The 15,255-nt window shown below is 55.1% G+C and overlaps 4 protein-coding genes across 4 annotated transcripts; 3 read left to right on the top strand and 1 right to left on the bottom strand.

The window, feature by feature from the left end:
• Nucleotides 1-649: 649 nt before the first annotated feature.
• ISF_00854 (Armadillo-type fold domain containing protein) lies at nt 650-3,357 on the top strand (the record flags this gene model as incomplete). The annotated part of the gene is made up of 3 exons (XM_018844461.1): nt 650-785; nt 952-2,901; nt 2,972-3,357. 3 exons carry the CDS (start codon nt 650-652, stop codon nt 3,355-3,357), a joined length of 2,472 nt encoding a protein of 823 aa, XP_018708911.1.
• A 1,419-nt stretch (nt 3,358-4,776) lies between these two features.
• ISF_00855 (hypothetical protein) lies at nt 4,777-6,416 on the top strand (the record flags this gene model as incomplete). Its single annotated transcript, XM_018844462.1, has 3 exons — nt 4,777-5,622; nt 5,679-5,909; nt 5,964-6,416. 3 exons carry the CDS (start codon nt 4,777-4,779, stop codon nt 6,414-6,416), a joined length of 1,530 nt encoding a protein of 509 aa, XP_018708912.1.
• Nucleotides 6,417-6,887: 471 nt separating this feature from the next.
• Nucleotides 6,888-7,676, top strand: ISF_00856 (Nnf1; the record flags this gene model as incomplete). Its single annotated transcript, XM_018844463.1, has 4 exons — nt 6,888-7,181; nt 7,239-7,369; nt 7,438-7,564; nt 7,614-7,676. 4 exons carry the CDS (start codon nt 6,888-6,890, stop codon nt 7,674-7,676), a joined length of 615 nt encoding a protein of 204 aa, XP_018708913.1.
• Nucleotides 7,677-9,113: 1,437 nt separating this feature from the next.
• Nucleotides 9,114-10,447, bottom strand: ISF_00857 (PH domain containing protein; the record flags this gene model as incomplete). The annotated part of the gene is made up of 3 exons (XM_018844464.1): nt 9,114-9,532; nt 9,692-9,861; nt 9,912-10,447. The coding sequence occupies 3 exons, from the start codon at nt 10,445-10,447 to the stop codon at nt 9,114-9,116; spliced, it is 1,125 nt and encodes a 374-aa protein (XP_018708914.1).
• Nucleotides 10,448-15,255: the final 4,808 nt, after the last annotated feature.

Below are 15,255 nucleotides of genomic sequence, written 5' to 3' on the forward strand. Positions count from 1 at the left end.
CAAGAATAAGAAAAAAAAACAGCCAAAAAAAAAAGAATCCAAAGATTCCAATTCCCCAATTCTCTGCAAATTTTTCTTTCCTTCTACTTTGTTTTCTTGCCCTTTTTCGCTGCCCACTGCATCGCATTGAGGGGGCTCGTGTGGCTGTCCGTCCTGTCTCGCTGGACTGGACCCGTCCCAGTGGCTCACTCACTGATCAACGGTGGCTCCAACCTCGCTGGCACGCCCTCGCCCTTGCCCTCTTTTCGGTGCCCTTAAGGTAGTACCTGTACCCGGACGTTTAGTGTCTAGCACCGCTAAAGGTACAGGTACAGTGCACTCTTGACAGAGTTCGCGCAGCGCTGTGGCCTCCATTTTTTTTTGGCTTTGCATCCTCCATTCTCAGTCTTGCCAGCGCCAGATCCCACCACCAGCAAGTACGCCTAGGGTGGCCTGGACCTCCCTCGCCTCCCCACGCACGCTTGACGCAGCCAGCGCAAGTCTTGCACTTGAATCATCGCCTACCTTTTTTCCTTCCCTTCTTCTTCCTCTTCTTCCTTGTCTCGCTCCCCTTCTTTCCCCTCCATCATCTTTCGCCTTCTTTTATTCTATATCACCCCCTCTAACATCACATATACAGGCGCGGACGAACATCTTCTCACCTTTGAACATGCCGCCGACCGGGCCTAACGACAAGGCTCAGCAGCCTCTTGGCTCTGGCTTTCCAGCCTCAAATCTTTACCCGAACAGCAACATCTGGAACGCCTCTATTTCCAGGGACCGTCCCGCTGCAGTCTCCAATCAAGGTATGCCATCACTCTGATTTTCTTTGCCCTGCTTTCTTCATCCCTTCGCTCTCCTCTCTGTCCCTCTTTTCTTTCTTGGAAAATAGGCAAGCATGAAGAAAAGATCCTGCATCTCCCGCCACTTTGCCGCCGCAACATCGTCACACTGATTAACCTTCCATCGCAGAATCCGAACACAGTCCCACAGCCGCAGGATCCAGCGCTCTCAACGCAAACTCCGAACCCGTCTGGTCTGGCCGTCCTTGGAGCAATGGCCATCCTGCTCGCTCCGTCAACAACTCTCCCAACCGAGTCCACGAGGCCACTCTTGCTAATAGCGCCTCATTCCTTGAGCACTCTCAGGCACACGGCGCCCTTGGCCTTCAGAGGTCCTCCTTCGATGCCGACGCCTACCCGACTCAGAACCGCGCGACCCACGATGCCCCCTTCGATACCATCGGAGCATTCGCCTCGCGCGACCAGAATCTGCCTGCCATGCGCCAGCATCAGGGATCGAGCTCATTCGCCGGCACCTACCAACCCCATGGGCACAGCAACTCTGTCCACTCCCAGCGTGGTCTCCCGAGTCATGCCGCTTCTGTGGCTACCGCCCACCAGCGTCAATTCAACACCAGGCTCGACGAAGATATTTCAGCCCAGTTTTCTCAACGTATGAGCCTGGACGAGTACCCCGCCACTTCTTCGTTCAACCCTGCCTCGCAGCCATTCCAGATCAACCCGGATTCTTCTTGGATGGCTGACGGCTCGCGTTTACCTGCCAGACTTGACTACCCACCGGCCGAGGCTATTGGATCCCACGTCTCTGCCATTAGGCGTGGCTCCCTTGATAGAATCACTCCCTCGCCCACCTACAACGGATTGGACTCTAACAACAGCCCTCGCCTTAGCCAAGCCGTCAATTCTGGCATCTGGGCCGCTCGTCCTTCCTCGCGCGATCCTCGCACAGCCGACAGTGACCGTCGCTCTCAGGCCCAACATCAACATTTTCAGTTGGCCTATCCTCAAAACTTATACAACCAGTATGGCTACGGCATGATGCCACCGCAGTACGCTCCCAACTTTGTCGACCACTATGCCCAGCCGAACTATGCGCAGCAGCACTTTCGCCAATCCCTGATCCAGAACTACGGCCTTCCTCCAGTGCCCGCTACGTACCCTCACAACAACGGCAGCCCCTCTCTGCGATCCTCGCGCGACCAAGACCCCTCCAAGGCTGTTCGCAGCTATCTTCTTGAGGAGTTCCGCCAGAGCAACAAGTCCAATAGGCGATACGAGATCAAGGATATTTACGACCATGTTGTAGAGTTTAGCGGCGACCAACACGGCTCCCGATTCATTCAGTCAAAGCTTGAGACCGCCAACAGCGACGAGAAGGAGCAGGTTTTCCGCGAAATTGAGCAAAATGCCGTTCAACTCATGAAGGATGTTTTTGGCAATTATGTTGTCCAAAAATTCTTTGAGCATGGCAACCAGGTTCAGAAGAAGATCTTGGCCGAGAAGATGCGCGGCAAGGTCGTCGACCTCTCCCTTCAAGTCTACGCCTGCCGAGTCGTACAGAAGGCTCTTGAGCATATTCTTGTTGAGCAACAAGCTGAGCTCGCCCAGGAGCTCGCCCCTGAAATTCTTCGCGTCATTCGCGACGCGAATGGAAACCACGTCGTCCAGAAGGTTATCGAGCTCGTTCCCAGACCGTACATTGGCTTCATCAATGAGGCCCTACGCGGTCAGGTTACCGGTCTCTCCTCTCACAACTTCGGTTGCCGAATTATCCAGCGTGTGCTTGAAAATGGCACCGAAGCTGACAAGCTGGCGGTTATGACCGAGCTGCACGCATCTGCGCAGATCCTGTTCACCGATCAGTTCGGCAACTACGTCACCCAACACGTCATCCGCAATGGCAAGCCCGAGGACCGTAAGAAGCTCATTCAGCTTGTCATGTCTCAACTGCACACATTCTCCAAGCACAAGTTTGCCTCCAACGTTGTAGAGAAGTGCATTCAGTTCGGCACTGCTGAGCAGCGTACCGCCATCCGCCTACAGCTCACCACTCCTGGCTCTGACGGCACCAACCCGCTACCGGTTATGATCCGCGACCAGTACGGGAACTATGTTATCCGTAAGCAGTCTCATCTTTTTCATTTGTCTCTACTCAACACAAGCTAACACCTTCCTTTTTTTTTGTTTAGAAAAACTCTTGGCTTACCTGTCGGGCACCGAGAAGGATAATCTTGTTGAACTGGTCAAGCCTCAGTTTTATGCTCTCAAGAAGAATGGCAACATGCGCCAGCTTCAATCCCTCGAGGAGCTCTTGGGCCTGGGAGGCCGGGAACAGGGTGACCACACCGACACGGGAGGCCGGGACCAGGATGATCACACCGACACGGGAGGCCGGGACCAGGGTGATCACCACGACACACTTACTCCTGCCTTGACCAATGAAACCGGCAGCCCTCGGACGAGCAGCCCGCCAAGCACCCACGTTAGTGCCGTGAGCCTGGCCGCGGCGGATGCACCCAACAAGGCATCTATCGCAGCCCCGGGGGCCGTCCAGGTGCACGATGAGGAAGCATAAGGAATACGCATAGATTCACGACCGACTTTATACCCCTTGGAAGAAGTTCACTTGATGGTACACGTCTACGACATTTTAATACGCCAAGGGCAGAGGGAAAGAAGCTCGCTCAAGTCCATACCCTCTTGCCGATTTCACAACTGCACATTTTTTCAGATCATTCATATGGGTAAATTTAGGATATTCTTTTCGCAATATTGCTATGGCTTTAGATGGGAATGGCGGTTTAACGAGAACCAGTCTTGATGCCATGGAAGAAAGAATTTCTTTTTGCTGGGAAAGGGCCACTGAACGACACGTCGGCTCTTGCCTTGTTCTCTTCTTCTCGTACAATTTTTGCTGGGTTCTTTCTCTTATTGTCACAGTGTACAGGGGCGTTTTCGTTACTTTTGTCTTACCAAGACCTTCTATGTGTCACACTACTTTACCAGCCCGCGCTTAGCTAGTTTTGCTGTACAAGCGCGAGCAGCGATTTTGCAGATAATGTCAGCCTGGAATACAAGCCAAGCGTTTTGGTATTCTTTTGCGCTTGAAAGACGTGTTTTGCTGACTGGAACAAATTCTTTTGATGGGGCTTCAGCGTTTCGGGAGGAGGGGGATGAGTTGGCTGTACGGGGCTTGGATATGCTTTGGTGTTGCGGGAGGAAAGCGGGCTTAATGTGGATTGGCTTTCGGTCTCTTTAAATGGCAGCATGGGGTTTGCTTTATATAGTTTGCTATGTAGTGATTTCCATGAATTCTATTGGTTTTGGGCAACTTGTCTTGCGAGTCAAGTTTGAATGTGCTTGCCGGGTGAGAATGACTTGAACAGAGCAGCCACAGTGAACCAAGAGGCCATATAAGTTATGCATCATTGTCTTTTCAAGTGATTTCATCAATACCAAGATGGAAATATGCTTGGTATCTCTATATCTTGTGTCTGATCTACCAGGCCATGACTTCGAAGTCATCTGCTTTTCGCTCTGGATACTAGTTGAGGTTAGGCTTCCCGCGGGCACCACAGAAGCTGGACCCTCAAGAAGGTCTCGTCTGGTTACCTAATAATTACTTAGCCTCCAGCGCTTCCCCCTCCACCGCCATGACACGACGACCTTCTTCCTTCCTTCTCAACACAATCCTCAACAAATAAGACGTTTTCACATTCCACTCTTTCATCTCATTTCATTTGTGTCTTGTCAGTTTTGTTTAGCGTTCTCGCCTGTCAATCTTTCACTTGGACAACGAAGACGCTCCGTCGAACTTCGGCAAGAAACGGGCTAACAAGGGAACCCCCCAACACTCCCCTGCCCACCTGAAACTCTACTCTTCCTGCCCGACACGAAGGCGACAGTAACAGCGACAATCGCTCCCGAAGCTGAGACGGTCCATGAATCGATTTGAATAAGAGGAGCCCAAGGGACTGTGCGTTCGACGTCCAAGATGTCGGCTGCGACGCGGTTGACGTTCCTGTATCCGCATCTGCTGCGGGCAGCTTCGAGGGCCCAACCGCAGCAATGGTCTGCGACCGCGGGCAACCGCGCCACCTGGGCCGCCGTCAACTCGAAACGGTCTGCGCATGTCATGCGACGGGGCAAGAGCTCGTTTGCGCCGAGGCATGGAAAAGGCGTGGCGCCAGAGGAATGGGACGAGCAGCAAAAGGAAAAGGACGAAGCAGGTACTGCCGCTGCCCAGCTCGACAGCGCTGCCGTTGCCGAGGACAGCGCTGCCGTCGCCGAGAAGAAAACTGCGGAAATTAATCAGGATGCCGCTGGAAATGAGCAACCTGCGCAGGCCGACACGGTGGCCAAGAGGCCACCAGGGACAGCGGCGCCAAAGACAGGGAGCGAAGAGGGCGGTGCACCTCCTGACGTGATCCTGGCGGCGGCGCCCCAAGCACCGCCAGCAGAGGACACGACACCGACGATGAGCGAGACCAAGAATGACAGTGGCGAATCGACGAAACAATCACAGACCTCAACGAGCACCAGAGAACCCACGGCCGAGGAGACCAAGGCTGCGCAGGCCAAGGAGGCGGCGAAATCGAGCGGGCCTCTCGAGGCTGTCCTGCACATGCAGCCGCCGGAGCACATTGCGCAGCAGCATCCCTCCATGTCGCCGCCGCCGTATGAGCATCATTTCGACAGCTACTCGCTCGTGAAGCAGCTCGAGGAGGGCGGGTACACGACGCAGCAGGCGGTGATCTCGATGAAGGCCATCCGAAAGTTGCTGGCAAAGAACTTGCACGTGGCGCAGCAGAGCCTCGTGAGCAAAAGCGACGTTGAGAACGTAAGTTCTGCATTTATTCAGAAGAGCGTTGCTCGTTATGCTGACTAGCCTCGTAGGAGACGTACTTATTTTCAGCCGCCTGCTCGGAGCTCAACACCGAGGTCAAGAATAACAGGCGCATCGCGGAAGAGGAACTGCGTCAGCAGCGGACACATCTTCAGCATGAAGTGGACATTTTGACGCAGTCGCTCAATCAAGAGGTTGCGACGCTGAACGACACAGTGAAGGGCATGTACAACGATCGCAAGCAGGCTGTGCGCGAGGAACAAAAGGCCATGGACAGTGCTGTAAGTCGCTCTCAGCGTGCTGGCTGTGACGGATGACGTCTAACGCGGGAACAGATTCAAAAGATTAGCTACAAGATTAGCATCGACCTGACGTCTGACGCCAAGACGGAGATCGAGGGTGTCCGATGGGTGCTCATCTGGCGCTCGGTTCTCGGCATCATCTTCATGGCGTTCCTCACCCTGGGCACGCTGCGCCTCGCCACGTACGAGAAGCAGCGCAAGCAGGAAGAGGAGCGCGTGCGCAAGGCGGAAGAGGCTCAGCGACGCGCCGAGGAGGCCAAGCAGCGTCGCGAGGAGGACCGGCAGCGACGCAGGGAGGAGGACCGGCGCCGCAAGGAGGAGGAGGACGCCCGCAAGGAGGAGGAGAAGCGCCGGCGGGAGGCGCAGGAGCTGCAGCGCCAGGAGGACGAGGAGGAGCTCCGGCGCTCCGGCCCACGTGGCAGTGCCGGCGACGGCAGCCCGGCGGCCGAGGCAGTAGACGATGTAGAAAGCTTGTCGGCCAATTAGAGGATAAGGGAAAGAGGAGAAACCGTGATACCCTGATAGACTATGTAATACAATTCCCTACTTTGGATATACTCAACATAGCGGTTGATGGGTGCATAAATCTCAACTCATTATTACCTTGTAATTGGCTCAAGTAAATGTAGATGACTTTCTAGAAGAATGAGTAGAGTAAGGAGATGTTTTTTATTTCTCATAGCTACTAATAACATATCTGGTAGGCGGGCTGCAACTGTAGAGTTGCAGTTAGAGTCCATCACGTGGTGGGCCGCGCCATCGCGTCTCCCGTCGCGTCTTTCCCAACGTCAATCCAGACCGAACTGGCATTTGAACGTCGGTTTCAACGGCACAACCTCCACAAAAACAAGGGGATACGAATCGCGAATCAAAGACCCCCCTCCCCCCGCAACTCCTGTTTTAGATCTTTTTCAGCATCTACAAGGAGAAGCCTTTGCCCGCGCCGGCCCCCCTGCCATGGCGGAACAAACACAGCAAGGCGGCGCGCCGTCCGCCATAGCAGCAGCACCAGGAAACGGGACGACGACGACGACGACGACGCACGCCGAAGGGCAAGGCGACCAGCAGCTGGTGCCGGGCGCGCGCGCGGAGCGCCTGCAGGACATCTACGCCAAGGCCCTCGGCGGCACGCTGAAGAAGCTGAGCTGGGTCAACGTGGCGGGTTGCTACCCGACGGTGGCACGGCGCGCGGAGGGGGTGCTGCGGACGTTGCAGCAGCAGATGGCGAGCCAGCTGCAGAGTCGATGCGAGGTACGTTGAGGAACCAAAAGAGAGAAGGGGGGAATGTGTGCTAATGACGTCTCGTAGAAGGAATTTGAAAAGATCATGGAGAGCAGGCAGGTGGTGGCCAAGCTCAACGAGCTGGAGGTGTTGGTGGGCGAGGCGGAGCGCGCGAGGGAGGACGCGCTCAAGGCGGGCGAGACGAAGGAACCTACGCCGTGAGTTTTGCTTTTTTTCCCGGTCTCTCCCCTTCTACGGAGCAGTTACAGCTAACACAGGTATGCAGCCCGCACACGCTCCCGCCGCAGGCCATCCTCGCGGCGCACACGCACCCGGCGCTCGCGCGGCACCAGTCGCAGCTGCACGCCCGGCTGCAGGCGACGCAGAGCCAGAACGCGCTGCTGGCGGACGAGGTGCGCCGGCAGCGCGCGCGCGGCGGCGGACGTGCGCGCGGCCAACGAGGCGCTGGCGGGCGTGGCGGACGCGGTCGCGGAGGAGACGCGCCTGGACGCGGAGCATGTCTGAGCAAGTCACGGAAAGGGACAGGGAGGGAACAGCAAGAAGAGGAACAGCGAAAAGAGGAACCGGACGTTGACGCTGGGAGCTGGGAACGACCCCCCCCCCCCCCCCCCCTGCTGGAAGCGGCAAGCCGAATGCCCATACGAATTCTGGCAGCAGCAAAATGGCCGCCGCCCTAACCTGGCATCATCCCCCTCCTCCGCGCGCGGAAGAGAACAAGCCTTCACACCGGAACTAGGCCCTGCGTGGCAAAAGAGATTTTTTTCCGCCACGCGGTGCGCGGTAGCGCGCACACCCTGGACGTGCGAAAACGCAACTCGAACAACTCAGAGAGGGCGCGCACGCATTGGACAGCGGACGCCACATGGGGCTTCCCCTGAGGGTTCAGAACAGTTGAGCCGAAATGTCTAGTCAACTCCCCCCCCGGCCACGCCGCCCACCGAACACACTTGTGGCGCTTCTTCGTGTCGTTTGGGTTTTCTCCCTTGCGGTGTTCAGCTCCGTGACGAGGCACACACAACGCCAGCCACAACAGGGCGGAACGGGCTTCTGCTATATTTAACCCACCGCAGCTGAAGAGGTGGAGGAGGAGAGGGCAAACATGGTGCGGAGAGGGAACGGCAGAGAAGCAGCGACAGATGCGCAGCAATGCAGACGAACACCAAATCAGCAAAAGAATAAATAAACACCGTATTTTTGAGATGATGGACGTGTCTCAGGTGCAGCTTTTGATGCCGCGGGGAGAGGATGTCGAGGCCAGGGCTCTTCACGTTCCGAGTCTTGGTGGCGCGCTAGACGGAACGGCATGGAAGACGTCGCCCCGTGAATCGCTACACTTCTTTCGGGAAGTTATTGGTTAGGTAGTTAGTCCATTTGAACAAGCACGGCACTTGCCCGCCAACGGCTCCAATACCCGAGCCTGCCAGCAAAGATCAACGGCATCTGGCATCCACACTTTAACATGTCAATCTACGGTGTGAGTCACCGGGAACGGGAACCGAAGCCGAGCAAAGCGTGTGTGATATGTCCAAGATGGTGTGTTTCGTTTCTGTAGGAAACTGAAATGCTATGTACAATAAAAAAAAGTAGCGTTCGCATCTTATCCAAAGCGGACGGCGCACGTACTCCTGTCAGCAGCAGCTAGGCGCAGCAAACGTGCGTCCATCTGCGCTGCCATCTGATAGCTTTTATAAATCACGCCAGCCACCGATGCAAGGCCCTGCGACATGTCGCAAAGGCATATAAACCAAAACCAAAACGCCCAGTCTGCCAAGACCCCCCAACCAATGCAACCATAATCGTGTACAAGTCCCCCTTCTGCACCCGAGATGCAGATACTGCTCCAGGTGGGTATCGAATCGATAAATGTCCACCTTGGCTTCAAATGTATGTAAATTCCCCCGTCGTAAATGTTCGTAATAGAAGTGGCTTGAAATCGACCCCTTAAATGCGCGGGTTTTCCGTGTGGACAACCTGCCATGGTCCAAAGTGATCTTCGCCGTAGGGTGGTGGCAGCACTCGTACCATGCGCCCGGTGGCCCAGTCGACGAACCACTGCTTTCCCTTGCTGATAATGTAGTTTGATCTTCTCGGGCTTCGGAATAGCAGATTGCTGTAGCATAGCTTGGCGTAAAGCATGTCGTGAGCCTCTGACCACTTGTGCTCTGGAAACCATTTGCCGGAGAATGGATCTACCGAGGCGTTGTGATACGATGTTGTGCTTAATCGGTGTGCCAGCCGGGGTCCTCTGGTAAAGCCACCGTCGTCTTCATCTTCGGATTCCTCAGAATCTGAGTCGATGGCGTTTTGGGCGTGTTCGATTTCGTGGTCAGGAAACACCGGCGTGTGTGGTGCAAGCGTTTCTGTTTCTTCGTTGCGAGAACAGCTACTCCGTGGCCGTCGCGGAGATGAGTTGCGTCGCCCTGAAGTAGAAGACGCCGCTTCGGTCGTCTCTTCTGCATCTTGCGTTCTTGAGGGACTTGGCATCCGTACTGGGGATTGCCCACGGAACCAACGTATACGTTGAACTCGGGGGATGGACATGTCCCGGGGGAAGTCGCGTTCATCGATAGGTGCTGCAATGTCAATAGCAGCGAATAACGCCTCTAGCCACCTCACAAAAGTGCCTAGCTCGATGCACGAAAGAAGAAACTGGTCTGTTTCTGCTCGTATACGGATCACGTAGCGTCGTCTAGAAGAGAGGTTAGCGCGGTTGGCTCAAATGTGCAGATTTCAACTCACTTTTTATAATCAGCAGCAATGCCCGCATCTGCATGTAGCAAACTGTAGGTTTTCTCCAACTTGCCCTTCCTCACCCACGGAGGATTATCCGGACATATACTTGGGCCGTCTCTCGCCTTTCCCCATCCCCAGTCTTTCTTTACGTGATGGACGTGAAGAGCGGTTCCGTCGAGAACCACGAAAGCGTTGTGCCACCGGCGATCTTCCGCTCTTTTTGTCGTATTCTCGATCTCATGCTTCTTGGTAAAGATTCCTTCCATGTAAAGAGAATTGGAATAGGCGGGCAGCTCTTCAGATTCGCCGTCGGAGGTACATCTAGACTTGCCCTTGGCTTTCCTTTGTACAGAGTCGACAGCGTTATAGAGGGAAGACTCGCTGGGCACATAAGGCGGAGGTAGTGACGAGCGGCGTGGCGGAGCTGACATGATGCGGTGGTAAAACAAATCTTCGTCTATGGATAGACGGCGCCCTGGCGGCGGTGAGCCTTCGCGAGAAGCATGGCCGTCGTCCGCCGGAGGCTCTTGTGATTCGTCCATGGTGATTTGGTTGGGCTTATATGCCCGGCTATGGACGAGGACGGATAGACGGCAGCAACGCCCGAGACGTCACTCGGCGGCGCGGGCCAGTAGACGTCCAGTCGAATAGCGTCAGGCAGTGGACACTGGACGTTGAGAGTTGCGAAGAGGTTGTTCAGGTTTGGTCGGGCCAAAGTCTGCTCATAGCGACCCGCACTGGAGCATGGTGAGGTTGACAGGTTGAAGGAGGTGGTGAGTCAAAGGAAGGACCGGGTGAGTTGATGCCAAGGGGGAGGGCCAGCAAAAGAAGCTGGGAGGCGCCGATCGCAGACGGGAGGGGCGTATCAAAGGTAATAACAGGCGGACCAAGAGCTGTGGGCAGTGTTGCAGTGAACAAGGACTCGTCGGTAGCCTTAGTGTCGTTGGAGGTAGTTAGATTTGGAAGGGCCGGAAAGCGCGGGGACTGGCGCAGGTGACGTTTGAGGGGGCAAGTTGGCAAGTACAAGATGACCAGCGGAATGGACAGTCGAGATTTGTCGTCTGGGGTATGGCCGGATGGCCGGATAAAGCGCAGTCGTGCAGAAGCCGAGTATGAGTAGAGGCAGTCGGTGGTAAGGCTGCGGACGTAGAGCCGGGCGTATGTCGATGGTCGTCGACAGGGGATGACGGAAAGAAAGCAGGTGAGAGCAGCAGCTGCAGCGAGTAGGACGAGATTTGAACTGGGGAGAGACTTTTCTAGTTGTGTCTCTCTCTGTGGTGTGCGTCGCAGTGGGAGGAGTGGTGGTTGATGATGGGCACCTGGTGGAGCCGCAGGGACCTTTTGGTAGAGCGAGTCGTCCGGCAGATGATAGTGGGGGTTGCAGCGACGTCAGCCAGTAAAAAGTAGAAGCCAGAGGTGTATTCCGGTCTGCTATTTTTGGATGTAGAGAGCAGCGCTCGGTGATGGTGAGATGAGGGTCGAGGTTGGCGTTTTGAACGTGGGCGAGAGGATGGCGTTTGTTAACGGGAGAAGGATGCCGGGCGAGATGGCTCAGAAGAACGGTTGGTTGTTAATAAGCGTTAGTTCCAGTACAAAGGGCAGCTGGAAATTTTTGGGGGCCGTCTGTTGACGAAGACGGGCAGGACTGCCAAGGATGCCTGGATCTGGGCTGGGCGAGCGGCCGAGATGGCAAAGGCTGGGTTGGCATGGCTTGGATGGCGAATGGACGGGCTTGGAGGGGGTATTGGGAGGGTTAGTTTAGTATGGAGACAGCGAACCGGTCATAACGGAGCAGCGAGAGTGGATGATGGACCTTTTGCAGGGTGGGTTTTGGTTAGAAAAGTAAAGTACCCAGGTACTTTTTGTTAGGTCCGGCCGGGTCTACCTGTCTGGGAGTCTGGGGCTGGCGAGGGCAATCAGCGCTGGAACCGGAATGGGTCGGACTAGGGGAAAATAAGGATCAACTAGGTAAAGAAGATCTTTTAACAAGACTAACTCGTAGATAGATGTGAGAGACAATTGTGATGATCAGATTATAGACAGCCACGTCGCTGCCATGTATGTACTTCCAGGCCTTCGTGACAAGACTCGTCTACAAACTCCCGTTGATGATGGCACTGGCTGTGGGACCAAGACTTTAGCGGCCACAGGGCCCCTTTCGGTGCCGCAAGACGCTGGAGGCGGCTGAAAGAAGTGCCAGAAAAAGGCTCCGAAGTCCGCTAAAAAGCTGGGACTGCGGAGGCCCCTGGGGGGGACCTTTGGCCCCGTGGTGGGAACCTTTGGGAACCTTTGCTTGCCAGGCTGTCTGTCGCACCAGCCACACACACACACACAGCCTGCTTAGAAACTGCAGTTGACTTGCCAGAGGTTACAGTGCGTGGCCTCTTGGTGGCTGCTGCTGCCACAGATACCCTCCCGCCAGAAGCAAAGTTGACGCGCCTTGCCAGCGGCCAACAAGGCCAACGGCTCGGGTCTGGACCGAAGTCCACCATTCTTGGCATTGAACAGTGTATTTGAATTATAGCAAGGGGCGGGATTTCATGCTGTATGCATATTCGAAAATCTCGCATGTCATGCTTGCGCAGCATCAACCCACCAGTTACGGGGTCGCCGCCTGTATGTGCCTGAGTCGAGCAGCTGTCGGTCTGTCGGGTGCAACTTCCAGGGCAGGCGCCTGCTTGTGCGTAAAATCTCGCACTGTCCACCCCTTGTGGCTCACCCAGGTTTGCAGCTTCCCACTGTACATCAAACAATCGCGCGATACCCTCATGCTTATAGGCAAGCAAGCCTCCGTTTGTCATCATTGTCGCATCCTCGCCAGACCACTTGCCAGTAACCCAACCCTCACCTCAGATCCCCCCTGTCTTCCCCTCACATCGGACTGCGCCGACAAAGTAAACGCCTTCCTCAATCGTCCATCGTCGAGGGGCCAAGCAAAGCCAGTCAGACCAGCCAGCGTATCCCCCCTCCTCCACGAGCTAGCCATGCATCTCCGGGGCGCCCATGACCATGAGTCCGATGCCTCAAGCTACACCATCGGCGTGGCGCTAGGCCCGCAGCGGTAGGTGATGGGATTGGTGATGTGCTGTGTCTGCGCATTGGGTGACGACGTCTGCGCCATCTTCTCTCTCTGCCCAAGCGACGGAGCGATAGATGGCTTCTGGCTCGACTAGTCCGTTCTACTGACAATTGTTTAGCTCGAAGCAACAAGTTAGTCACCCCAATTACACAAGCTAACCATTTTCCAAGTGCGGCCCGTGGTAGCCAAGTGGGATATGTATCGCCAAGGCCGCAAATTACTGATCTGATATCTGTTGGCCAAGAATAGATGGATGTTCGCTCCCCTGGGTTAGTAACCTGCAACGATAATCCAACTACACACTAACACGGGCAAATACCAGGTGCAGTTACTTGTTCCCGAGCGCATTGTCGTTACGGGCAGAAATCCGAAGGGCTCAACCACACTACTCCCTACTGGGCTCGTTTATGAGAGCGCCGAATAGGTCCCGAGAAGGCGACTCACAAACAATCAGCCAATTACAAATGCACACACAACAGCCTAGCCTCACCGTCCAAGTGCCGCCAACTGACGAGGCTCTTTCAAGGGGGGTGCTCCCTGGCTTACACACTGTCACCCAATTGGCCTGGCTGCCCTGAATAACGAGCTTTTTATTGCTGGTGGCGTCGTGGGGGCGCTGGCTGCTTCCGCTGCCCTACGTCGCAAGATGTGATCACTCACTCCTTAGTTATCCGTGAACTGCCCTTTTGGCAACGACATCGTAACTGGGCGTCATCTGATGATGCAGCGAATCTACAGCCACCACGATGAAGTCGCTCAGCGTATCGACAGTCATCGAGCCGCCGAGGCAGCCATCTTCTGCCCTCCCATGTATGGCAACTACACACCAAAGTCACATTTGGCCGAAAGTCTCTTGAACTGAGATCATTCAGCCACACAGGAAAGACCATAGTGCCTGGCACGACAACAAACCATATACCTCCTACAAGGAAAGGCATCTGAGACGGTCATTTTCATTCAAGCAACTTTGCATTGCCACTTTGGGCAAGTTTCCAGCAAGTGCCACAATGCTGAGTGCCTCCACTCGCCTGCAAAATCCACTCACCCACTGGGACTTTTGCAAACCCTCTGTCCTTGCGACCGAGCCCATGAACTTGCTCATTCGTTAATTACCCCGGGCCGTCATGAAAGTTGACCGAGGCATCCCCGCTGTCCCTCGGGTTGCTTGCCTCAAAATCTCTCATGGTGATGAAAGCAGCAAGCATACCGAGACGCTTCCAGGAGACGCAGTCATGGATGCGAATATCACTCACAGGCCGTCACAGTGCCGGAACGAAACAGCAACGACTACGGCGGTACATAAATCACCAAACACGACCTGCGGTGGTGTGCTGCTCTCAGCGACGATCCTACCTTCCCCTCCGGCGCTGCAACCGTCCTCGGGCGCTGTGTCAAGTAGAGTGCGCCATTACCGGCGCTGGCCGTCCCCAGAACAAGAAGCTTTGTTATCTCGGTCTTTTCATTCTAGCCTGGAATCTCACGGAGGGCAGGTGACGAAAATAGAAACATCAGCTAATAAGACTCGTGCTCACCCCTATTGTGCAATTGCAGAGTCGCATGGCCGTCAGAATCACCTCAAGAGAGCAGTCGCCAAGGGAAGAATACAGCGTTGAATTCCGCGAGGGACTTTTTGTGACGCACAAATGCATTGGCCAAAAACATGCCACCTGCACACATCGTAAGACAACAAGCAAGGTCTCGCAACTCGGCCTGAGCACAAAGTGCCGAACATGAGAGCGCTCTTGTCATAATAACCAGCAAGGTTCCCAAATGCCCCATGGAAGCCGTGTGGCGGGCGTAATTGCACAAATCCTAGCGCTGATCACCGTCCACGCAAGTGCGCATTCGGTTATTTTTCCTTTCCTGGCAGCGCTGATGAGACCCGGCTCGGCCATCTCGGCCACCACGCGCAACACTTGGGGGTCTCGAACACATCTCTACAAGGCTGGCGCTGGTCACATATCATGTACCAGTACGAAGTAATTAGGCTCTTGCGCGCGTCCCATGGCCAAGGGACTTACTTGCCACAAGGGAATAAGACCAGAATGCAAAGCGGGCAGCAACAGGGCTGCCAGGGCGGATAGTGGGGGGTCCGAAGCCCGTCACGTACGGTGAGGCTTTCCAAACAATTCCAAGGGACGTACGGATGCAAGGGAATAAGACGATCGAGAAGAACAAAGAGCACTCCAATCATGGTGAGAGATCTTCCAATATACGGGTATATGCATCGACTAAACGAACTGGTCTGATTTTACGAATAAGAGGCGTCTT

Source organism: Cordyceps fumosorosea (assembly GCF_001636725.1).
Source record: "Cordyceps fumosorosea ARSEF 2679 chromosome Unknown scaffold_1, whole genome shotgun sequence".
Classification (NCBI taxonomy): domain Eukaryota; kingdom Fungi; phylum Ascomycota; class Sordariomycetes; order Hypocreales; family Cordycipitaceae; genus Cordyceps; species Cordyceps fumosorosea.